Genomic DNA, 25,407 nt, shown 5'->3' with positions numbered 1-25,407 from the left:
TGGCTGTGACTGTGGCTGTGACTGTGGCTGTGGCTGTGGCTGTGACTGTGACTGTGGCTGTGACTGTGGCTGTGACTGTGGCTGTGGCTGTGACTGTGGCTGTGACTGTGACTGTGGCTGTGACTGTGACTGTGGCTGTGACTGTGGCTGTGACTGTGGCTGTGACTGTGACTGTGACTGTGACTGTGGCTGTGGCTGTGGCTGTGACTGTGACTGTGACTGTGACTGTGACTGTGGCTGTGACTGTGACTGTGACTGTGACTGTGGCTGTGACTGTGGCTGTGACTGTGGCTGTGGCTGTGACTGTGGCTGTGGCTGTGGCTGTGACTGTGACTGTGACTGTGACTGTGACTGTGGCTGTGACTGTGACTGTGACTGTGACTGTGGCTGTGACTGTGGCTGTGACTGTGGCTGTGACTGTGACTGTGGCTGTGACTGTGACTGTGGCTGTGGCTGTGACTGTGGCTGTGACTGTGACTGTGACTGTGACTGTGGCTGTGGCTGTGGCTGTGACTGTGGCTGTGACTGTGACTGTGGCTGTGACTGTGACTGTGACTGTGACTGTGGCTGTGACTGTGACTGTGGCTGTGACTGTGGCTGTGGCTGTGACTGTGGCTGTGACTGTGACTGTGGCTGTGGCTGTGGCTGTGGCTGTGGCTGTGATGGTCCTCCGGCTCATTCTTATTCTGTTTTTCATTTGTGGTGCAGCAGATACCTGGAGGGCGGAGTCCTGTTTAGATCACCTCAGCTGGAAACACTTAGACCCAGTGCTTCTGACCTGTGAGAGGTCGCCTCTTCAGGCTCTCTCTCTCTCTCTCACTCTGTTCCTTCACATTTGTAACTATGTGTTCATGCATCGAACACCTCCTCTCACTCACACTCATGTACACATGCACCCACACCAGAGCACCCACGCACCACTCCTTAGTGTCTTTGTGTTTGTTGTACTATTTATTGTAAAAAAGAATATTCTTATTATTCACCTCATTGTCTTTCCCTTGCTTTTTGTCATGGCCTTAGAGTACGGTGGCCCTGAGAGCTCACTACACTGCAACTTAAGAAAACACATGTCAACAGAAAAAACACAGACAAATTCAGAAATCAATTTGACAACACATGAGCTGCAAATAGTCACAACACAATTGAACAAGTACGTCCAAGCCAGGTCAATCACTTTTTTTTTCCCTTTATTCCATCACGACAGCAAGAGAGAGAGAGACAGGGAGACAGAGAGAGAGAGAGAGAGAGAGAGAGAGAGAGGGGGGATGACATGTAGCAAAGGGCCACAGGTTGGACTCTAACCTGGGCCGCTGTGGTGAGGACGCCGCTCTACCAGGTGAGCCATGAGGCGCCCCCTCATCACTTCCTTGTGTGTAGGAAACACTTCTGTCGTGTTGAGAGTATTTGCAGCAACACGAGTTGTCAGACTGATGAAGGTGTTTTCTGAATTTGTTTTTATCTTGTCTAATTGCATGTGTTTTTCTGAAAGTGTGTTGAGCTCTCAGGGCCTCTGTATGAGAGCCAGGTCGAGACAACGGCCAACAGGGAGAACTGGTCACCACAAAGTCACAGGCAATTCAGATTTACCTAGAATATGATGCTACTACAAGGAAAAGGAAATACAGCTACAACAAAGACTGGGTAACTACTTTTAACAGGTGATTCTCAGAGAGATATTAGCCAGAGTTATTATATATTATATATCTGACATGAAGCGACTCAGAACATGTGAGTTAACATGTGGTTCAAACGGAGACGAGCTGATCTATAGATGCATTCCTACTGAAACCCAAAGATGATTCCCGGACAGAGAGAGAACCAGCAGCTGAAATAACGAGCGTTCACCACACTGAGCAGCTCAGCGTCAGAACCGTGTCCCACAACATCCCACACAAAAAATAAACGCTCTTTGCTCCACATTTGCTTCGCTGGGATCTGATCACCGTAGCTACAGGGACTTTTCATTTGATGACTCTTATGAGTGGGATGCTGTGGACGTGAGAGTCTGTGTGTATTCAGCGTTATTCCAACAGGACGGAGGCGCCGACGCACCTCCAGGTTCATGTTTGATTTGTTTCCAGAGGAGAATCATGTTGATCTGTCTGAAGCATGAAACATCTCAACTGTTTCAGATACACTTTTAAATGTTTCAGCGACTTAAATGTAGATTTGTCGTCTCTTGTCGTTTTCTGCTGCACAGTCATAGATTTATAACCGACATGTCAGCAACACTTTATAATAAACCTCTTTGTAGAGGGTTCATCAGCTGTAACTAATGCCTTTATTAATGGTTAATAAATGATTTACTGATTCTTTACAGATCAGTTGTAAGTCAGTGAGTCGTCTGTAGCAAACCTTACACAGGGAGTCAGTGAGTGGACGAGGACGTTCTGAACGCTGCTTGTGTCTTGATGCTCCTGCTGACTCACACATCAGTGTGGAAAGTGACAACAGACGACTTTTGGGATTTCAGTTTGACTTTTGGACAAAATCATCACTCTTGGTTTTTAATGTGCATTTCAATACAAATGTTGTTTTTTCTTTTACATCCTGATGTTGTCTTGAATCAGCTGAGTCGTTTAAATCCTTCAGGATGTCTGTCACCGCAGAATGATCTGTGTTTGACCACAGTGAAGCCTCGTCATCTTCAGCCCATCGACCTGCAGACGCTGTTTAACTCCTGCTCTGGCCGGCTCGGCTCAGTCACAGATCCCTGTTGAGCTGCAGCTCCCTGTCCCTGATGTGCCGGAGGAGGATTTTCCCTCTCTGCTCCACCTCGTGGATGAGAGGCCGGAGACCGCTGAGCCCACCTTGGCTGTCCCAGAATTCCCTGTCTGTGTATATGGAGCGCAGAAGAAGACTCTCCAGGCATCCAGACTGGAGCACCGACACCGCTTTCTCTGGAAACCTGACAAGACAAACAGAGTTAGATCCGATGTGTCTCAGTAAAACCAGGCTCAGACCACAGGAGTCTTGAAATCCTAATCAATTTTGAATCATCATTTCTCCAATCTCAAACATGCACAAGATTTTAAAATAATGTATAATTACTAATGGAAAGAGTCATCAGGGACCGAAGCACCACCTCACATGATTTCATGTAAAGAAAATGAGTCTGTGGTGCAGCAACTTGTTGTAATGGAAAAAGCAAAAGCAGGAGGCTGAATGAGTCTGGATGAGACAGTGGTTGTAGAGTTGAGGTCAACACAGGTCGTCTGTTCTTCAGCCAGAACTGGAGGTGAGATTTTAAAGTAGTCTGTAACTCCTGCCTCTAGGGGTCCCTCAATCAAAACAATAACAAAAGACAGCGTTGGGTGACATCATGAAGTAGCATCATGGGATCATGGGATCATGGGATTATGGGAGTTGTTGTCTTCACCACCATTACTGTAAATTTCTCCCGGTTTGGATTCCTTCAGTGTCAGTGGTTTCAGGAAATCAAGCAAGACCGGATCTGTGAACCCCTCACATCACCAGATAATCTGGGCCGAACATCCGTCCCGACCAAGATGCAGGAGCAGATTTCTCCTGTTGTCTGGAGGGGTGAATCAGGGTTAAATCAGACCCAAAGTCCTGTAGTCTGAGTCCGGCTTTCTTCTACAAGAATAGAGCACTATTCAATTCAATTCAATTCAGTTTTTTTTGTATAGCGCCAAATCATAATATACATTACCTCAAGGCACTTTACAGGGTAAAGTCGAGACCTTACTTTATTATAAAGAGAAACCCAACAGTTCCCACAAAGAGCAAGCACTTTGCGACGGGGGGGGGGGGGGGGTGGCGCTGGGCGACGACTCCCTTTAACAGGAAGAAACCTCCAACAGAACCGAGCTCAGGGTGGGCCGCCTGCCTCGACTGGTTGGGTTTGCCTTTGCCACTAATGTGGAGAGCCTCTTTAACAGACCCTAGAGGCTGTAATTCATTATATGACACAATGTAAGTGTGGAAATTTTGTTTTTCTAAAAATATTATTACAGTTTTTCTCAGTCGATTGGATGCAGTTCACTCATCAGAAACATCATTCTACCAACTCTTAATGCAGTTCTCAAAACAGTTAATGTATTTCTCATAACACTAAATCACCTGTGCAAAAGCCTCTAAAACAACCTTGTTCACGTGCAAAGTCAGTCAGTCGCTTCAACATTGTCACCAGTGAATTCAACCTTTTCACCGGAGCTTCAGACTTAGACTCCAAATGTTTTGATAAAAACCTGACTGACTTTAGAAAAAGAGAACTGCAAAAAATATAGAGTAAAAAAATGTTCAGACACAACACTGTACTGCACTTACAACAGTAACGTGTTGAAAAAATAACTATATTCTGTTTCAACATTGCATTGGTGTTTATTGTACTGTGAACATTTCAACCTCTCAACAGATCACTGTCGTGTCACTTTACAACACTGTATGGAAATGTATATACAAGACTACAGACGGAACAGCTTTAGATTTTTAGTTTTTATGATATTTTCAATGATAGTTTCATTTTGCAGCAGATTTGTGGCACTTTGAAAAAACCCAGTTCAGAAGATGTGTGAAATCAGTGAGAGGTCTGTCATTCTATCTGATGAAGGTACAAACTGTTTTCATGAGCTGTCAAAGTCAGATGAGAAATGCATCAACACAATGAGAAAACGTCTTTAGTAGTGAACTATGCGTGGATACAAAGGAGGCTTGTACAAATACAATGAGACGTGCTAATTAGTGTGGGGAAATGATGAACTGTTTTGAGAGTTGTGAGAATGGCGTTTCTGATGTGCGAACTGCATCAAAGCGATTGAGAAAAACCGTAATGTTGTTTATGTTTATGTGAAAAGAAAAAGCTGCAATGTTTGCTCTGAGAGTGACGCTAGAAGGCAGAGAGTGATTCAGGTCCATATGATGAGACATCGTGTGTGAAAGGGTCAAAGAAGGGTGCGTCCTCTGGGAGGCCATACATGTATTCACGTAATTGCATATCATTATTTTTCATTAGTGTACAAGTGGAAATTTTCCCAGGGAATATGAGAGCTCATCCTTGAACTGTCGTGTTTGCAGGAAGGTCAGGAGGTCACCATCAGGAAATATCCTCTAGGAAGCTCAGATGTCCTCACCACATTCACCAAAACTCATCTCAAGAGCTGACTTCTCTCTTTATGTGCACAGGTTCTGTGTCTGTGTGAACAACCACGTCTCTCCATTTTCTGGTGTCTGCTGTGCCTCAGGGGTCAGTTCTAGGACCAACTTTATTCTGTTCATACATGCTTCCGTTTGGGCACATTATTCAAGAACATGGTGTTTCTTTTCATTTTTATGCTGATGACACACAATTGTACCTGCCAGTTAGACCCACTGACCCAGGAATGCTGAGTTCTGTTAATGACTGTTTGTGTGATGTTAATACCTGATTCTTTGGTTGAACTAGGAAACTGAGATCTTTGTTATTGAGTCGCAGCCCTTGTTAAAACAAATTCTGCCATGGGTTGGTTCCCTGTCAGACCAGATCAAGCCTGTTGCAAAATGTCTCAGCATCTGGTTTGACAGTAATCTCAGTTTTGAACAGCATCATCACAAAGCTTGTACAATCACGTTTTAGAAATATTTCTAAAATACCAACTTTTTTGAACTTTTAAAGACACAGAGACTATTTTACAGACTGTACAGAACTCTGCAGCCAGACTTTTAACCTGAACCAAGAGACACGTACTGGCTCCCAGTTAGAATAGATTCTTAGTTTTTTATTCATGACTTTTAAAGCTCTCTGTGGCCTCTCTCCCGGTTACATCTCCGACCTTTTAGCTACATACTCACCAGTGCACTCCTTGAGATCCTCATGCAAAGGTCTTTTGTCTGTTTCAGAGGCCCAGCTAAAATCTAAAGGGGACAGAGTGTTTGCAGTCAGGGCCCTGAGGCTCTGGAACTGCCCGAGGAAATCAGGTCAGCTGAGTTCGTAACCTCTTTTAAGACCCTCCTTAAAACATACTTTTCCTGGTTGTATTTTCCCTTGGATTGTTTTATTTTTCTTAAAATTACTCTGTATTGTTTTTTATGCACCCGATTGTTAGTTTTTATCTGTTTTTCTTCTCTTTGCAATCTATTGATTTTACTTTTCTCTGTCTTTTCAAACACTTACATAGATTTTGAAGTGCTTTGAGAAGCTCCATTTCTCAGTAACCTGACATTACTAATGCAGAAAATGACGTGGACTTTCACATGCACGATCCTGGATGCCTGAATCATGAATTTTCCTTTTATTTTTCAACTGTTTGCTCATAACCAAGCTGTTAAAACCTCCCTTGTAAGAAGTTGTTATAATGACTCAGGCCTGCTGCTGGTACAGTCAGTTTCATCCATCCTGTACGGTGACTGTTAAAGGTTCATTTTCAGGTCATGCACACAACATGTGCAATCTATTGAACATAAGAAAGAAAAATGAGTTATTCTCTGAAAAAAAAAATCCTTTTTTTTTGCTCCCCCTGATTCCGTGATGAGAAACGCTTCAACATGCTAATTCAATTCAGTTTCAGTGCAGGCTAAAAACATGTAGGAGCATCTTATGGAGCAGCTTGTTAATCCGCAGTGACAGACAAAGGGGGATTTCTATCAGACCTGATTCTTGCAGCACGTTGAATAGGAGGCTAATTGAACGCACACTAATCTAATCAGACAGACGCTGTAACAAAACCCTGACAAGCTTCCAGTGGACGTTCCTGTGCTGCTCATTTGAAAGCCGTTCACTGGGAAAATGTGTCGTTAGATGTGTTTTATTTTTCCCTTCAAATGTTTCCTTACATCAGTGTTTCTGCCCGCTGTGAGCCAGCAGTGTGTTTGTGACGCCGCTCAGTGTCTTTTATTGAGACTTGATGCGGAAATTAAGCAAAAAATGTATCTCAGATTTATTTCAGATAGAGCTTTGTACTCACTCGGCAATCCCTTCAACCAGCCTGAAGTTGAGGTTGTTGGTGGACTGATGTGGTCTGCCGGCGTTGTCTATGAACACCAGTCTGGAGGGATCTGCCTTCCTCACCTGCACACACACACACAACACACACACACACACACACACACACACACACACACACACACATACACATATTGATTTATTTATTTTCAATTCAATCATTCAGTCTCTTTTCTTCTTCCATTTTGACTTGAGCTGAAGGAAAGTGAACTGAATAGATTTACAGTTTTAATTACTATTAAGAGGAACACACATTTTAATGTCACAAGGAGACGTATATTTGCATGAATTAATAAATCATGAAGTGAGTAATTTGTGCTCCTGAATTAATAATTAGTGCATTTTGCTAAACAACAGCTCGCGTTGTAACACACTGTGTGCTTTAGGGGAATCAAAATGACTTTGTTCCTCAGAGAAAGTGGCTCATGTAGGTGAAATTTTCCAGTCTAACATCTTTAACATTTTATTTTGTGCTGCTTTCGTTGCACTCTGGTACTGTAGCCTAGTAGAAGAAGAAGAAGAGTGGAGGGGAACAGGACAAATATAATGAATGTGATATTAAGGATTCAATATGAAAGAATGAATTCAGTTGTTGTGACCTCATTAGCTGCTAGCTTGATGCTAACATGCTATGGGGACTAGGCTTTGGCTGATATTCGCTAATATCCAATACGGTGATATTTCCCACCATATCTGACATTTTTCATAATATCAGGAGAAAAAAAAGTGACACATAAAACTTTGAACTGCTGTTTAGTGGCAGCATCACTTATACCTGAAACATAAAATATAATAATATGTGTTATCAAAAACAAAAACTAATTTTGTGGGGGGACAAATGACTGCATGTAATCATCAAATAGCTCCTTTTATATTATGTTCTGTTAATTCATGTACACAAAGTATTAGTTTCAAACACAATTTAGTAATCTGTGCAAATTACTTATTAATTTGTATATAATAATTATTCATTTGAGAGTAAGATTTATTCATTTGTACCTGCCAGAGTTGTTAATTACAAGTATTCAGCGGTGAGCAAAAATGATGTTGGATGAATAAAGACAGTTATGCATCTAATAAGCAGAAGACATTTTGACTTGTAGTAAGTAGGAGGATTGCAGGTGCATGCTACTATCCCATGGTTTGAACATTAAGTATAAACAATATAAAGGCGAATATATATATATATATATATATATATATACTCACTCAGGTTTCAGCAGGTAAGTGATGAGTTTCCTGCTATGAGTTTCATGCAAACAGCTCTATCTAGTTTCACATATTGCAGCTAACAATGCAAATCATAGGTACAGTAACATAATCAGCTCCCCCCTCACAAACATCTGCCGCCCTGAGAGCTCATTCACCAGCTCTGAAAAACACATACATCATCATTGCTGGGAGCGTAATCTAAGCTTCTCGCTGCATCATTTAAATGTAGATCTATTCTCCTGTGTTGCCATGGAAGAAAACAAACAGGGCAGCCGAGGTGGATTTCATTTTCTTCATTCCCACTGATATAATGAATAATGATTTTACAATAACAGAAAAATACTGATATTTAAGTTTTCAGATTAAACAACAATCTGGCTGGGGAGGGAAAAAAAAAGCATTTTCTCTTTTCTTTTTACCAGCACATCAATCAAAGCTCAGATCAGTGAAGTCGCGCTTTGATTTTTCATTAGTCTTTGTGTCATTAATGCAAATCTGCCAAAAGGCCTCGTAGCGTTTTGATAACGGCACAGAAAGAAAACATCCAACGCCTGTGTTTCTTTGCTACATACCAGGATGTGAACCAGCAGCAGATCCTTGGTGTTGTCACACTTGTCGTGCAGCAGGTTCTCCACACACACCTCTGTTGGATCAGGTGTGAAACCGCAGCAATACCTGTCCAGACGGTCGTGTACCTGCACCAACACACACACAAAGAACACACACACACAGAGTAATTAGCTTTGACAGTGTGAGGTAAACCTGGTGTTTGTTGTTGCTGAAGCTGTTGACACATGGGAATCATTTCCAGCTGGGAACTCAAGCAAAATCTTACTCTGTGGTACTATTTGCCCCAGGTTTTGCCCCTCAGGCTGCGTACAGGCTGCACTGTGTTCTATGCAGACGTTGTTAGATTTGTATGCATCCATGCATCATGGAAGATTTATCCTATAACTTTATTGACTCAATGCTTTCAATGCTTGAATGCACAGTCGGTAACTTCTACCTCTAGGGGTCTCTCAATCAAAACAATAACATCATGAAATGTTGTGGGATCATGGCACCACCACTTCTCCTGGTTTGGATTCCTTCAGTGTGGTTCAGCAGGTTTTTACCTGCAGCTGAATTATCCACAGAGGTTTCCTCCTCTCCATAACAAACACACCAGGTGATTTAAACCAGTAAAAACACTGAATAAAACTGTGTTTCATGTTAAAAATCTGACACAGTTCAGTGTGCACAGAACGTCTCGGAGTGACTGGGAACTAAGCTAATAATTTTGAAGCTTCTGTCAGATGAACATTGACACATGATCATAGAGGATATGATGTCACTGACAGGCGACCAAATGACACGGAGCGTTGCCATGATTAAAATCACGGATTTCTCTTGTTTGGGAAAAACATTTGTGATAATGTAAGAACACAACTCAACAACATATAGAACATCGGTGTAGTTGTTTTTAGACATTTTAATGCTGAGTCATGTTGAAACAAGCAGCCAGTGTCAGTCAGTCATCTGGCTTCCAGTCTGACAGATCATCTCATTCAGTCATCAGTGTGAAAATTAATGCCATGCACACTGAAGTTTAGTGTTGGTGTGGACGTGAAGCAACAAGTGAAACAGATGAGGTCAGTTATAATGATGAAACTGTGGTTTACAACCAACATTCACTCATAGATGAAGACAAACTTTAGGACTCTGTTGAAGAGATAAAAATAAAGAGGGAACGAGGAACGTCTCAGGAGATTCCTGTGGTTTGGGGAAATTTTACCCAACATGACATCTGCACAAGAGATCTGAAACACTACTGACACGTCAGTCTGATGTCTGACTACACAGATTAATCTTAAAATCCTGCAACGTGGACTTTACTTTGAGCTGCATTCACGGACATATTGTTTCACTCCAGTGTTTGCATGGTTGGTAGATATACAGGTTAAATTAAGGTTTCATTTCTTTTTAATCAGAGACAAAAGCTCAAAACTTCAAGGAAAATTCCAATCTATTATAATTTTGGCCTTATTTTCAAAGTGCCTATGACAAAACATGTACAAAACATACACAATACGTGTGATGATGCTGATTATACATTAATTGTTTGGTGAAATGTAATGGAATTTATTTGAAAGTAATAAATCTGAAATCTACTTGGAGCTGGCAAGACTAAAGACTTGCAAATCTATAATTTTCCCACGTATGCTTATAGTGGAAAGTCTGAGTAATAATCTATCTTTTTTCTTTTATTCCAGATAAGTCCTCCTCACTCATGTTTCAAATTATTGTGGGGGTTAATTAAGATTTGGGCCGCACCAAAAGAGATAACAACAACAGTTTGGGGGGGTTGAAACATGTATCCTTCTGACCTGTAATTGTCAACATTACAATATATTTGCCATACTCATACCTGGCAGACACCCCTAAAGTGGACCATACCATTCATTAACCTTGATGTTAGCTGAACGTCTCGTCTGTCTGCCTCACTCTGTGGCTCACGTCTTCTGATCTCTGCTCCTCTGTGTCAGGCAGACACTGTAGGTAAATGTAGTAAGTGCTAATGTTAGCTAATTTCTAAATTTAAAGTTACAGTAAGCTAACTGTTAGCTAGGTGATTTTCATTTCCAGTGTTAGCTGGTCATTTCATTACCAAAATAAAATGTCATATATGATCTACTGTTACAAACACTGGTGCTCAGTCATGAGCAGTGAGACAGTGACAGATTACTTGTAGATATGGTTTGACTCAATATAGAGTTTATTATTTATGTTTAATAGTCTTGAGTATTTACATTTTTTCATTTGATGCTACTTTATATTTCCACTCCTACATTTCAGAGGGAAATATTGTACTTTCTACTTCACTACACTGACAGGTTTAGGTAAACAAGCAAGATACTGTAAGAACTGTAATGAGTTCCCTTTCATCTGGAGAAAAAGTTGACCCTTCTCATTGTCATTGCTTAATTAGCACTCACACACTTTCAAATCCTGGTTAGTTCTAAGCAAAAGTATGAAAACCATAGTTGGAATTTAAAGGAATTATCTTTCATCTTTTGGTGATAGGAACTTGACACTGTACAGTATCTGACCCTGGTGGATGAACAGCTGCAGTAGAAATGGATCCAGGCTGTGGGAAATCACAGGATAGAGTTCTTCAGTTGTGAAGCTGATGAAATGATGAACATTACAACAGGATCTTGTCAGTGTGAGAGTCATGTGATTCACTCCCTGTTGTTAAAGTGAGACACTGACACGCTGAGACACAAACAGACTTTCACATCTTCCTCAGGTCATTACAGAGTTTGGTCGTTTGTGTGTTTGCTCTCTGTGTGTGTATGTACGTGGGTTTTGTGTGCACTGGTGCACTCGTGCATGTGTGTGACTCAAACAACCCCGGTGGCCTCAGGTCAGCAGTGTGTGTGTGAGATGGAGGAGGTGTGTGTGTGTTTTGTTGAGCAGTAAAGCTCCACCTCCATTATTTCTTCTCACTTGTATGGTGTTTTTAGGAGACTTCTCACCCTGCTGCCACATTTCCCTCCCACACTGGAACACACTGATTCTGGGTTCGGTCCAACAGTTTTGTGGAGACTGAGCCAATATTGACTTACACTGCCACTGAGCACCAGCGAGCCTCAGGGAAAGACAAGATGTGGAGGAGGGCTAGGATCAGAGACAACACCAATTTAAAGTGGAACAAACTGTAAAGTGAACGTGTGGAGTGTCCATACTCAGCACACACTGTGATCTGATGTTAGCGAGGTTGATTAACGTGGTTCTTACAGTCCATTCCGCCTTATCTCCCCTCGTCTCCTCACACACGCTCTCCTCCATCATCTTATCTGTTTCCTAGTTTCAGTCCTTGCTGCTGAGTTTGTCCTCTGCTCTGTAAATGTTCACCACTCAGTCACAGTGTGGGCAGTCTGTTCTTCTCTCTGAGGTTTCTGCAAATGAAGTTTGACTTGTAGGAGCTGCCCTACAGCCACAGTGGCTAATTCAAACTGAGCATTTTTTATTCGGCTTGCAAAACAACACTGTTACAAAACTCTCATCTGTCTTAAGTTTTAAAGTCCCCAAAGTCTTAAAGGTGAAGTGTTGATCCATAAGAAGATATATTTGTGGTTTTAAGAACCAAAAACAATCTCAGTGTAGTTTCACATCTCCTCTCTCAGGCTTCTCTCTGACAACAGGCCAGTGAGCCAATCAGAAGAGAGGAGGCTCTGAGCCTCTCTTTTGATTGGCTGACTGTTTTCTGAGTGATCCAATAAAAATATGGCAGATTTCAGGTAAACACGCAGAGAAACCAAATCCTGCAAGGTTGGATGGTGGGTCCAGGTGGGCAGGGCTTGGGGGCGTGGCTGAGGGCAGTGACATCACAAAGTTACAGAAGTCCTAATGGCTGGTTTTAAGGCTCAGTTTCTGAATACAGGCTGTGTGCATTTCTCTGTGGACTGAGCGCTGTGATACTTTCATAGTATTAATATAGAACCTAGACCTGCTTTATAATCAAACTACACATGGACATCGACCTTTAGACTGTATGGAGCTTTAAGTTCAGACAGGAAGAGTATAAGAGAGGAGGATTTTTCACAGTGTGGTATTACAGAGGCAAATCTTAACTAACTTCAGGAATCCTATCTGACTTCATCCTGTCTTATCTCAGTTTAGGAAACACTAAAGACTCAATCAAATATAAGTTATCAACTTTTCTGTCTGTTACCTAGCAACCGGCACTACTTCTCTCATCGGATCTCACTGAGGTGTTGTTTAGATTTCTCATTCAACGACAGTAACTTAACTTAAAGACAAAAGAGTTAGAAGTGTTGCTAACATCTGTAGAAAATTCCAAAGACGTTCTTTTGGGAAAGTTACAACAACTTAATGTTATCTCCTGTAACTCAGGAGATAAAAGGGAGAGAAAGAGTGAAGCAAGGTAGCCTCTGTCTACTAATGAGTGTTTCATCCTGAAACCTCAACACATCGTTAGGGTCTGTCATGAGCCTCAAAAGGCTCCTTCAAATGTCTCCTTCTTTTCCTGGACATTGCTAGGTGACGGAGCCGTGCTTTGAAACGCAACGGTAAGGGGGAGCACAGCTGGTGATGCAGGGTAAAAATCCTCCGTAGACCAGACTGTCTAATTTCCTTTGTGATGTACGACAGATAGAAAAGGCCACACCTTTATATACTGCATAACTCACCTGTAAGTTTTATTAAGGCTTAAAGTTCAGCATAATTGAGGGCGTGGCCTCCTTGAGTAACGTGGGTGAGCGTATGCTTACCACAGACCAGCAGTCACTGAAGTCTCGGCTCCACGCACGCACCTCTTTGCCTTATTTGGATTAGCTGGGAGTTGGGTGGACTGGGCTACTGGCAAGATGGCGACTCTGAAGCAGCTCACTCTGAGATTCAGAACCGCTCTTCAGAAACCTGTTAGTGACCTCACGGAGGCTACGTCCATCTTTATTTACAGTCTATGATTGGGACACAGCTGCTGACTGTGCTTTGGTTGATTGATCCTTGCAGCAGGAGCTGCTGGGTCTCAGTCTGGAGCCATGTCCCTTTCATTTTAAAACCTGCACTCACGCTGTCACCTTATCCTCAGTTCCTCTCTCCTCCCCAGGGCACCCTCCACTGCCACTGTGTGTTTGTGTGAATGAGCAAGTGTGTGTCCTTCATACTGCTCTTCCTGCGCCTCTGGTGTCTGGTTCCCTGCTATCACAGCCCGGGGAGGTGTTAGGGGAGCAGGTAGGAACAAGTGTTCAGAGGCACGCTCATCGGCTCTCAGCAGATCAATAGGAGGCTATTAGAACTTGGCCCTGTTACAGGGATTGACTTTTGGCAGCGAGGGGGAGAGAGCTGCCTCATGGGTTATTCATATCCAGCCCCACACACACTGTAGAGAGGTATTAAATACACATTCCTTCTCAGTGTGCTTGCAGAACAAAGCAGGACAATATTGCTACTGCAGGTTGTAAAATCAGTGACAGGGTGTCAGAGCAAGCTCTACAGGAGGAGGTGAAATGTGAAAGTAACAGTGAAACGCACAACAGTGCCGCTCCTGAGTGAAGGACTGAGCTCCGAATACATTTACAAGTACATGCTCATGTATGACAGCCACAGTAAATACATGAATGTTACACAGAGGGCTGTTTCTGAGTTAACCAGTGAGAGAGGAAGGGACTTTAGTGGAGTCACATGTTGAACTCACTCAGAGAAAAGAGTGACGATGACGATGGTTCCCGTGGCCTCTGTGATCAACTCTTCGGCATGAACTGGATTAATCCAACAGCTCACTTAAAATGAGCAAATATAATATATCTGATAGATCTGATTTTTTTCTGTTTGTTACATAAATGATTCTGTAAACCTGTCTATCTATCTATCTATCTATCTATCTATCTATCTATCTATCTATCTATCTATCTATCTATCTATCTATCTATCTATGTATCTATCTATCTATCTATCTATCTATGAATGAGTGATTTAAAGAAACAGCAGTCTCCTGTGGTGTGCAAGTCCTGTATTTTGTCGTCACATCCATCTAACCTGACCTTCATCTTTGGACTCTGTCGCTCCTTATACGACATGACCTGACAATGAAACCTAACTATGGGTTGTAATTCGCTACTTGTACAGATGACCCCAGGGGTTCTTTGTCTCCTTTGAGAGCTTTAAAAATGTATTGGACAGATATATTTGTCCACATTTTTTTTTTTTTTTAACAGTTGTTCCTCTTTTGTAAGGCTGTATTGTGTATCTGAAAAAGTCTTTTTTGTGTTGAGTGTCATGTGATCTTGTAATACCGACTCTGGCTGCTACACCAAAATCATCCATCAGTTTTGTTTTTTGGCTTTTCAGCCTTTATTGCTTTTTGAGACAGTAGAGAATGACAGGAAAGGCAGTTAAGGGAACTGGACTGGATTCGAACCCAGGCCACTGAGGTCAGGACTGAGCCTTGCCATGTGGTATGTGTTTAACCAGGTGAACTACTAGGGCGCCACCAGCCATTGAACTTTAAAGTCCAACTGAAATCAAATTGTATGTTTTGTCTGCTCCTTTGAGAAAAAAATTATTTGATTTCATGATGGTGTTTCCCAGTTTGGCATTCACTTGATGGAATATCCAGTATCTGTCCACCAATATGGAGATCTTAATTCCATGCAGCCGATCAGGCCATCAGCTGAAATGACTTTTTAAAGGACAGGTTGTAATAGGAATGTTGTTAACAGCAGCTACATCAGTATAGCACAGAAACAGCAGTTCTAGAAGAGTCATTAGCAGCTGACACCTTATTAATCGAGCTCCACTCAAAATGTAAATCTAAAGACGCACACACACACATACACACACACACACACACACACACACACACACACACACACTAATATCCAGACTGAGAGCTGTATTGGATTTTTAATTGAACCGACAGCAGCACATCAAAACCCACAGACACTGACACACCAGTACCACACACACAAACAAACAAACACACACACACACACACACACACACACACACACACACACTTCTAGTATGGTATTGCTCATTAAAGCATTATGTAGAAATAAGCCTCTGTAGGTTTTCATTAGTTAGAAATTAATTATCTGATCTAATAACACTCAGGAAGAAAGTCAGACTCTCTTCTCCATCTCATTGTTTCAATCAAGGTTCTTTTTACTGAGCTGATGGAATAAGCTCTACTCACTCCCTCCACGTCTCTCTGGACGAGCCGAGGAGCACTGAAGAGCTTGTGAATTGTCTCACTGTATTTCACACCATACAGAGCCATAGTCAAAACCTCCCCTTCCTGAGTTACAGTGTTAAATAATGGCCAGAGGTTATGATGTCACAGTGAACTCGACCTCTGACCTTTTTGATATAAAATGTCACTTCACCTTATTGTTTTTAACTGTTTAGCATATGCCTTTGTAACTATGAGGTCACAGTGACCTTGACCTTTGACCTTGTACCACCAAATTCTGATCACTTCATCATTGAGTCCAAGAGAATGTTTTTGCCAAATCTAAAGAAATTCCCTCTAGGCGTTATATTATATATAAATAAATATATATTGTTCACGAGAATGAGACGGACGGACAACCTGAAAACACAAAGCCTCGGTATAAAATGTACCACAAGTCACTGAGATATGAAACATGATGGTTGGGGCTGTTGGTTGGTTGGTTTGTTTGTCAGCAGAATTACACAGTAGAACGGAACCGATTTGCACAAGACTTGATGGAGGGATGAGGAATGAGTCAGGGAAGGGACCTCTTTCCTCAACATTTTGAGAATGTGTATTTTTCAATATTTTCATCAATTTCCCATGAAATGGTGTTTGGATCATGATGTAAAAATCATATATATATTATTGTTGTTTAGCTTTACGAGATTTTTACAGTTTGGTGCAGTACTTTTTGTGTGATCCTGCCACACGAGACTCAGGAGACCCGGTCTGTAGCAGGAGCTGGTTCCTCCATGCTGCTCAGTACAGCACCTGGGTCAGCTGGATGTCCTTGAAAATACTGCTGATCTCCCACCTCACAGTTCACTGGTCATTACGCTGCACAAGTCCTGTTTGTGACTTGGTGTAATCTCTAAGTTTATTTAGCAAACTGGTTGCACAATAAATACACTATGTGGGACAAGAGAGGATTGATGTTTGAGAATGTTATCAAATCAAACATTTGATAGGATTTCACTCATAAGACAGAGGGAGCTACACACCTTACAATCTCTTGTCACACACATACACACTCAGTGGGATACGAGTAGCTCACAGCTGTTTACCTTACCTCAGTGTACACCTCAGCCTCAGCAGTTCATTCATTACAGGCTTTATTAGCTGAGCAAATGAAGATGTTAACTCTTGTCCCTCCATCTACTATAAGTGATGTGTTGTTCAAACTATTCAATTATATATAATAATTAAACTTTATTATAATTAGATGACACATTGCATATCATATATTGGGGAGTACAGCAGGTCGGCTGCTGATCCCTGGGATGGTGGTTTGATCACCGGTTCCTCGAACTCAGGGTCAAGAAGGGCATCTGGCGTAAACCTACACCAAATCAACTCTGCAGATGGTGCAGACAACAACAACAACAACAACAACAACAACAACAACAACAAATCATATATCATGGGTCATTGCTGGAAGCAGTGACAGGACTGTCCAGACTCCCCAATCATCAAACAGAAACAGCAGAACTTCTTGTGTTTTCTTTTAGGAATTCGTAAAGATACAAAACAAAACAGAAACAACAGGAAAACATTTGCTCCACATAAAAGTGAAGGAGACCGTTGTGCTTGAGGACAGACAGGTATTCTGGATACAGCACCTAGATTCTGGAAAGCTTCCCAGTCACGCTCTGGGGAACCATCTCATCACACAGAGACACCTTCTTGGTGATGCTGCCAGCAAACAATGCAAATGTGATGACCCCAGCTGTCTGAGCATCAACTGCTGGCTCAGATTTTAGAATCTGGTCTAAGTCTGTCTCATATAACAGAAGCATCACTTTGATGCAGACAGTCAAGGGCAGCAGAGTGGCTCAAGCAAAGATTCTGGCTTCCAGTCTGACCCAGTCTGCCAGTCGTGGTCTTTCTGTTTGGACTCAAACATGAAGAATGTTCTCCACTGATCTACAGGTGGCAGGAACATGACAAGCTGTGCAGCAATGCACCAGCAAAGGCAGGAAAAAGAAGGTTGATAGCAAGTAATCATGCTGGAGTTAAAATACATTACTTCCACAGGGCACCTTTAAGATGACCAGGGGTCAATTTCACAAAGATATTTCAGACTGGTCTGGAGTGTTGGTCCAGTCTTTTTAAATCTAGGTTAAAGACATATTTTTATTCACTGGCCTTTAGCTCGCTAACCTCCAAGTCCATTGTCATGTTCATATTGAGTATTTGCTTCTTGTTTGTGTTATTATACTTATATGTCTTTTATGTGCTGTATATATTGTTGTACTACATTTGTTTGACCTGCTTATCTCATTTTAATTGCCCTTTGTACAGCACTTTGGTCAGCTCAAGCTGTGTTTAAATGTGCTATAGAAATACAGTGACTTGACTTGACAGTCTTAATTCTGCTTATAGATAAGTCTAATAATCACAAAAATAAAGACCTGAGTCACCTTACCCCCAGGCTAACTCAGCCCTAAGACCAATGTTACCATGGTAACCATCAATGACACTGTGCTGACATGAGCTAAAACAAAGCAGCTACTGTATATAACATGCCTCAGTCCCTTATTTCTTTACTGTGGAGGAGCTATGGAGTGAAGTCGATTAAATTGAGAAAAAGATGAAAGCAATACACCCACTGTGTGTTCACACTGTGACAGACTGCAGACTGTGTATTTTCCCTATGCATGCTGGGATACAATATACTACACTACAGGCTCTGCGGCGCTGAATATGCTGAGCAGGAGTACGTAAACATGAATGGACCGACAGATGGATGGATGGACAGACAGATGCACCACCACTGCACAGAGTCAACAATAAAAGTCACTGGCTACCAGGTCAACTGCACAGAACCTGTGACGTTAGAAACTGCTGACAGTGCAATAAACACCAATGACGATCACATCAATAGCCTCATTACAATAGCAGAGGCATTCATATTGACCCATAATACATGCTTGGACTGCATTTTGAGTAACTGAATCACAGTTAGTTCCAACCAAGTAATTTGATTGGACGAGAGTCATTCCATGAGGGGGTCAGCCCTATGTTCCCACAGCCCTATGTTCCCACATTTCTTAGAACTTTTTTTTCACAGAAATTTTTGAAAATTAGGGTTAGAGCTGTGGGAATATAGGGCTGTGGGAACATAGACACGCTCCCTTCCATGAGTGCTGATATAGAGCACAACAGCACTGGGGCTTTTAACTACATGTATCACTCCACTTCACAGGTGTTCTATTAATCGTTAATCAGCGTTAAATTAACAGTCGTTATCTATTTTAGATTGTAACAAACAAAGATGAAAATATTTCCAGAAATAACATTTGAATTAAATGATGTCTGGTCGTCAGAAGAAGATGAAGGGAAGAAGCCTGGATACTTCAGCACACACCTGAGGTAACACCCAGCTAGCTAGCATGCTACCTGACAGTTTACTAGTAGGTTAGGTAGCTCACTAACTCACTAAGTAAATTTGTCTTCTTTCACACAATGTGACAACCAAAGCTCAGTGACTCACAGAATTTGAACTATGAGCTTCAAAGTGGCAGGAGTACCTTCCAACTGCCCCATTCACTCTAATGTAAACAGAGCAGAAAATCAGGAGGAAATCCATGCCATATTTTTGAAACAACAAACAAATATTTTATATCAGTGTGTTGAGCAGAGTCCCTCTCTTAGAAAATATAAAGCTTTAAGTGATGGCATCTAACGGTTTTTGATTGGAGAGCCAGAGATTGAGAGGTATGTCTCACTATAGTCCCTGTTTTAAACAGGTGTACCTAGGGAGATACCATCACTATGGCAACCATTAACTGCAGCTGGCCACACACAGCTGATCCAGATCAGTTGATTAGACTTGTACACACTCATTAGCACACAGATACACAGATAAACAGACACATACGCAGGCACTAGTCATCAATCAATCATTGTAGTTTAGCTCCAGCTGTTCCTGAAACTTTGTAGTTTAACTGGGAAGGAACCCTAGTGTCATTTGGCCTCTTCCTACACATTCTTTCTTTCTGTAAAAACTAATTCAAACTTCAAACAGGTCACAACATGTAAAGAGTTTTACTTGTTGATTCAGCTTTTTCTTCATATATTTTCTTTACTCTCAGTTAAAGTTTCAGGGATACTTTAACCATGCAGAAAGCAATGCAGCTCAGTCTTTCTGTATGTACTTCAACTCTTTTATACAACATGAAACACCTTTAAACATTTTTCACTGCTTATGCAACAGTTTGAATTCTTCAACCCATGTCTCTTGTCTTACCTGTAATAAGAAGTCAAAGAGAGCCAGTCTCCCCCACTCTGAGTGGTGGACTCCCACACATCGTCCTGACCTCAGGTCTTCTTCACTCCCACAGTGGACCTGCAGCAGCTTCTGGTACTGCACCCAGCTGAGTGGGACTGAGTTCTGGTCATTGTCTCTGTCAGCGAGGTGCTGAATATCCGGGTCCCACCACAGTACAGGTCTGGGGGTGCCGGTGATGTACCGATACGGTAGAATGTCACTGTGGAAAGTCCTCAGCACCGCAGGGAGACTTCTGTTGAGTCCCAGAACTCTGTCCAGGTGGAAGGCAAAAACCTCAAACCAGTCGTCGGTGCGTTTGATCAGGGAGCAGCGCCCCCGTTGGCAGCGCTCTGTATGGGTCTCTGGATGTCTTTGCTCTTGTCTCTGCTGATGTGAGACCCTCCTCTGTGGTGGCTGCTGGGATGGAGAGATAAAGTTATAAAGCTTTCCATTTATTTTTCAATCATAAAACACCATTGTGTAGTGAACACCACACACAGTGTCTGGTGCCTCAGGCTACAGTCAGGAATATTTGTTGTTCGAATGAGCAGTGACTTAATAAGACCAGCTCTGACACACAGAGAGGGGGGGGCTTTGGGCGACAGGTGGTGATGTTTTCTACTTTAAGCTCTTTAGCTACAAATAATTATACTTTGTCATTAATGTATACAGAACAATAATTAGAAGTGCCATGCAGCTTGTTTAAGTTATGAAAACACAAGTCTTTTAATGTTACAACATCATTGCATGGTCTGCAAGTTTAACAAATAAAACTGACTTTATTCTATATTTTTCTTACTGTCAATAAATCCCACAAAGAGACTGAAACTAACAATGTACTTGTCTCTATTTTCTGACTTCCCCATTGTTTGCTGCACTCAGCCAAAAGACCACTGGCTCCCACTGAAGTCATACATCTAAGAAAAACTCAGCTCAACTTAATTTACATTCCACAGTTCTTTAAAACAGTTGTGTTCCTCCGAAGTGGAGATCAGAGATCAATTGAATGGAGAAGTCACAGCTGATATTAGACTGATTGGACTCGCTCATAAAAACTGATGTTCCTTCTCAGAGCTGCGAGTTGGTGCCCAGTGAAGAGCTTCACACTATATCTTTATCTTACCAAATACACCTGGTTTTATAGTGATCAACACTCCCCATTCAAAGCCAATATAAGCAGTCAGGTGCTGGTTGGTCGCAGGAACAACCAACTAAGAAGCCACAGGTGAAACATTTCACTCGCTCTCGATAAACTCCAGAGAAATCATCTCAGTGTGCAGTGGTTAAGTTTGATTTTCACACCTGGTTTCATGTTGCTTCCATTTCCACTAACAAGCTGCGTCGTAACATAAATGACAAAGCCTCAGTCATTTCCTCAAACAGCTGTGGACTGCAGGTTTTATCAAGCATTGCTCGGAGAGAAGGAAACAGTGAATTAACTGAGGTTTATTTTCATATGTGGATTAATCAACACTTGGTGCTTTAGTCAGTGTTTACAGCAGCAGGATGTAGCAGTGTGTGTGTGTGTGTGTGTGTGCAATTGACTCAAGGCACAGAGGAATAAGAAATGTCAGGGATACACACTAATGACTTGTTTGAACGACCAGTTCATTGGTAGTTATGGTCTTTTCATGGGATTTATTGACAGGATAATATAGATTCCTATATGGTCTTAAAAACACTGCACCAGGTAAGCTAATAATCTTCCCACAGAAATAAGACTGTGATTATGTTTGACTGGTGCATTTAAAGGATAATTCCGGTTTACTTCAACATGGTAAATCTGGACTCACCACCTCCTGTCGTAGAGATTCAGCGTACAGCTGTGTGAGCCTCGTACAGCTGTCACAATAAACATGATTTTTACAGGAATCACTCCGAACATTTGTCTCTGACTCTGACTGAAAGTAAACACAGAAATTACAGTATGAATTCTAATTTTTAGGGATCTATATCTGGAGAAACTTGCTGGCTGACCTAATCAGTTGTCATGCAATGGCATGTATCACCCTGTGAAGTGTTATGAGTCCTTTCACTGTGGTGAAAGGTGCTGCAGAGGGTGGGACCTGTAGCTTCTTGACTTGGAGAAACAGATATGTCCACGGATGAAAGTAAATCCAAAGGTGTAACAAGAAGCCGTGCTTCCCCAAAATCATCTCAAGAGAAGGCTGAGGTCGGCCGGACAAACACTCACCCCTCCATAAGGAAAGAGGAGTGATTACAAACTGGCTTCTAGTGTAAGTCCTGAAGCCACTGCGAGCTGGATTAACAATGCTGGCTGAGAGAAAAAAGTTACCATTGTGTTGGACAGTTATCTAAAAATAAAAGAATGTGATGTTTCAGAGTATTGTTATACAGGGTTATTGTGTCAGCCAGCAAGTTGCCCCACATATGTTAGCCTAATGGCTAATCTCAGTGTTTACTCTGGGTGTTTGAAATGATTCATGTAAAAACTACAATTACTGCCTCACGGTTCTTTGCCTCCAAGCTGGTAACAGCATTGAATAATGATGATGTCACAGTGAAGTTGACCTTTGACGTTTTGGATGTAAAATGTTATGACTTCATCATTTTATCCTTATAGACATTTGTGTTAAATTGTGTCATAATGAGTGTACAAATTCTTGAGTTATGGCCAAAAACGTGTTTTGTGAGGTCACAGTGACCTTGACCTTTGACTGCTAAATTGTAATCAGTTCATCCTTGACTCCAAGTGAATGTTTCTACCAGATTTGAAGAATGTCCCTCAAGGCGTTACTGCGATATCGCGTTTATGAGAATGGGACGGACGGACTGACAAACTGAAAACATAAAGCCTCTGGCCCTGATTGTCGCTGGCGTGGCGGTATAATCATGCTTATTTGGTGAGATGTAGGTTGCTCTGATTTACACTGGTCTGTGTGGGTCCTCATTTCCCTGAATCTCTACAACAGAAGTGGCAAGAGCAAATTTAGCACAACCCACAGAGCCACAGCAGCCACATGGGAATACACCAGGCTGGAGAACAAAAAAAGAACTGAAGAGCATTACTTTAAGAAAAGTTACACTCCTTGATCTCTTGATCTCCCTAACTACTAATTAAAAATGTACCTGTTGTTCCTGAGGTTCCAGTGACACCTGGAGCACCTGTCCGTGTGCAGGCACCCTGGCCTTGCTGACCACCGCACCCCCGGCGAGGAGCTCCATCTTCTGGATGTCATCTTTGCTGAGCCAGGGAAGAGGCCAGAGATCTGGACTAATCCTGACCCTCCTGTGGTCACCGTCTGGGAAATCCTGCTCCGTGAATCTCCGACACCAGCTGCTGTCATCTTCCTTTACGGCGGCCTGGGGCCTGGACGATGCCTTCCTATGGTCCAACGACTCTGAATCCTTCTGCGATTCAGAGGGACCTTCTGAGAGATTATGGTGTTTTTTGAGATCCCCGAAGGGCTTTTTCACAGCCTGCTGCTCCTTATCAGATTTCCCAGAGTGCTTTGTTGCATGTCCGTGTTTACCCAAAGCCTGGTGAATTTCAGCTAACTTTGCTCCTGCACGGCTGCCATGTATTTGCGCGTTCCTGTTTGTGTGTCTGTCCCGGCCTCTGCCTGCCTGTCCGCCTGCAGCTCGTCTGTCAGTCGTTAACGTATCTACTGCAGCGGGGAAACGTGCTGCTCTGGATTTGCTCCTTTCAAGATGAATGTCTGTGTGAGCAGCGGGCCTCACCACAGCACTGTGGTTGCTTGGTTTAATTCTATGCTCTGGCCCTTTGTTGACTGTAAACTGTGGGAGACGGGGATGGTGATGAGGGGTTGGCTGCTGGATGGCGCCTGAAATCTCTTTGCTTTTGGAAGCGACGCCTTTGTTTTTGTGTTTTCGGCGCGAGTCTGTGTGACTTCTCTCGATGCTGTTCTTGTCATTAGACTGTTTTCCAGTCCTGCTTCTCCAGGACTTGTCGTAGATGTGAGTGAGTGGCTGCTCAGGGGCAGTGGCTGGAGAAGCCTTTACGACCCCGGGCCTGGATGTGAACCCCCCAGCGGAGCTCAGGGCACGGGACGATGACCGCCGGCCGATGTCAGCAGGCGGTGAGGGGAGGGGCAGAGTGATAGTCATCACTGAGATTGTGAGGAGGAGGAGGAAGAGGGGGTACAGGAGGAGCAGCCATTTTTGACCACAGCAGAGCTTTGACCACACTCTCCAGGCCTGCAGAGAAGAAGAAAGGCAGAGAAGTTAGAAGGAGACCAACAGAACCGTAATCACAACGACGTGGTGCCATAAATTTAAAAGATGGCGTCTGTTCAGATTCCCGTAGGGTTAACCAACGGCTGCACTCAGATCTCTTGGCTCCAGAGATGTGGAAAGTAAATGTGTTCATGATTCACACTCTGCGAGGGGAAAGGGAGAAAACAAATAGTGCCACGGCACATTATTCTGTTCTGTGATATCACAACAGCTACATGTGACCTCTCAGTGTTTATTACCCAAAATGGAAATGAGAGAGTAAGCAGGAATTTGGTGACGGAGCAGGAGCCGAGCTCAGAATGTCCCTGTTTCTGCAGCACAGATCTGAATACACAAGCAGCACAATATAAAGCCTGTGTCAGCCGCCTGTGTGTTTCCAGTGTCTTACAGCAGAATTAGATTTATCCAGCTGAGACCAATACGATTGTGGCATGCCCATAATTCAGTGCTGCCTTCTGCACGCAATGCACAGGAAGGGGGGGAAGCCATATTTCACACAATCCCCCGTCACTGACCCAATATGGCTTTCTCTACTCTATCCCATTAGAAAAGTGATGTTGCTGTAGGAATTCAAAGTCCTGTTTCAGCTGTGTAGTACTCAGCCTTCTGAGACGGAAGCTCTATGAAACCAAAATAAAGCCTGCTAAATATTTATTATGGAGTATTTGAGCCTCCATATGAACACTGCAAGTAAAATCGTCTCAGTGAGGGCAAGCATTTCCTCCACAGACAGGGTGGCCCACCAGTGGAAAGATAAACAGTAATAGGGGAAGCAGATCCCAATAATGAGGCGTCCTTTCCTTCCCAAAAAACTGGAATCAGGCCCGATCGACATGAGCGACTGAACCACAGTCTGAGCTCTGTGTGAATGCCCCACTTTTCAGCCTCAGCTGTGAGAAGCAGAAGGTGAAAGCTGCAGTTTTCATTTCTCAATAAAACGAGCGAGATAACTGCAGCCGCTCCTCTCTGCCCCTGACTGCTCCCTCTCTCCCTCTCTCTCTCCCTCTCTCTCTCTCTCTCTCCTTCATTTAGCTGAAGGCA

The 25,407-nt window shown here is 42.6% G+C and overlaps 1 protein-coding gene across 2 annotated transcripts in view; it reads right to left on the bottom strand.

Moving 5' to 3' along the window:
* Nucleotides 1-183: 183 nt before the first annotated feature.
* Nucleotides 184-25,407, bottom strand: part of gask1a (golgi associated kinase 1A) — a 52,597-nt gene continuing 27,373 nt past the window's right edge. The window contains exons 2-6 of one of the 2 annotated variants that reach the window (XM_056381915.1): nt 23,239-24,327; nt 20,128-20,565; nt 8,725-8,847; nt 6,903-7,006; nt 184-2,908 (exon numbers count right to left, since the gene is read on the bottom strand). In XM_056381915.1, the coding sequence (XP_056237890.1) occupies nt 2,704-2,908; nt 6,903-7,006; nt 8,725-8,847; nt 20,128-20,565; nt 23,239-24,327 (1,959 nt within the window). In that variant the 3' untranslated portion in view covers nt 184-2,703. The remainder of the gene's footprint in view (nt 2,909-6,902; nt 7,007-8,724; nt 8,848-20,127; nt 20,566-23,238; nt 24,328-25,407) is intronic. The other variant, XM_056381916.1, reaches the window with a different exon arrangement.

This window comes from Seriola aureovittata, chromosome 7, assembly GCF_021018895.1.
Source record: "Seriola aureovittata isolate HTS-2021-v1 ecotype China chromosome 7, ASM2101889v1, whole genome shotgun sequence".
Lineage (NCBI taxonomy): Eukaryota > Metazoa > Chordata > Actinopteri > Carangiformes > Carangidae > Seriola > Seriola aureovittata.
This window is presented reverse-complemented; position numbering and strand designations above follow the sequence as displayed.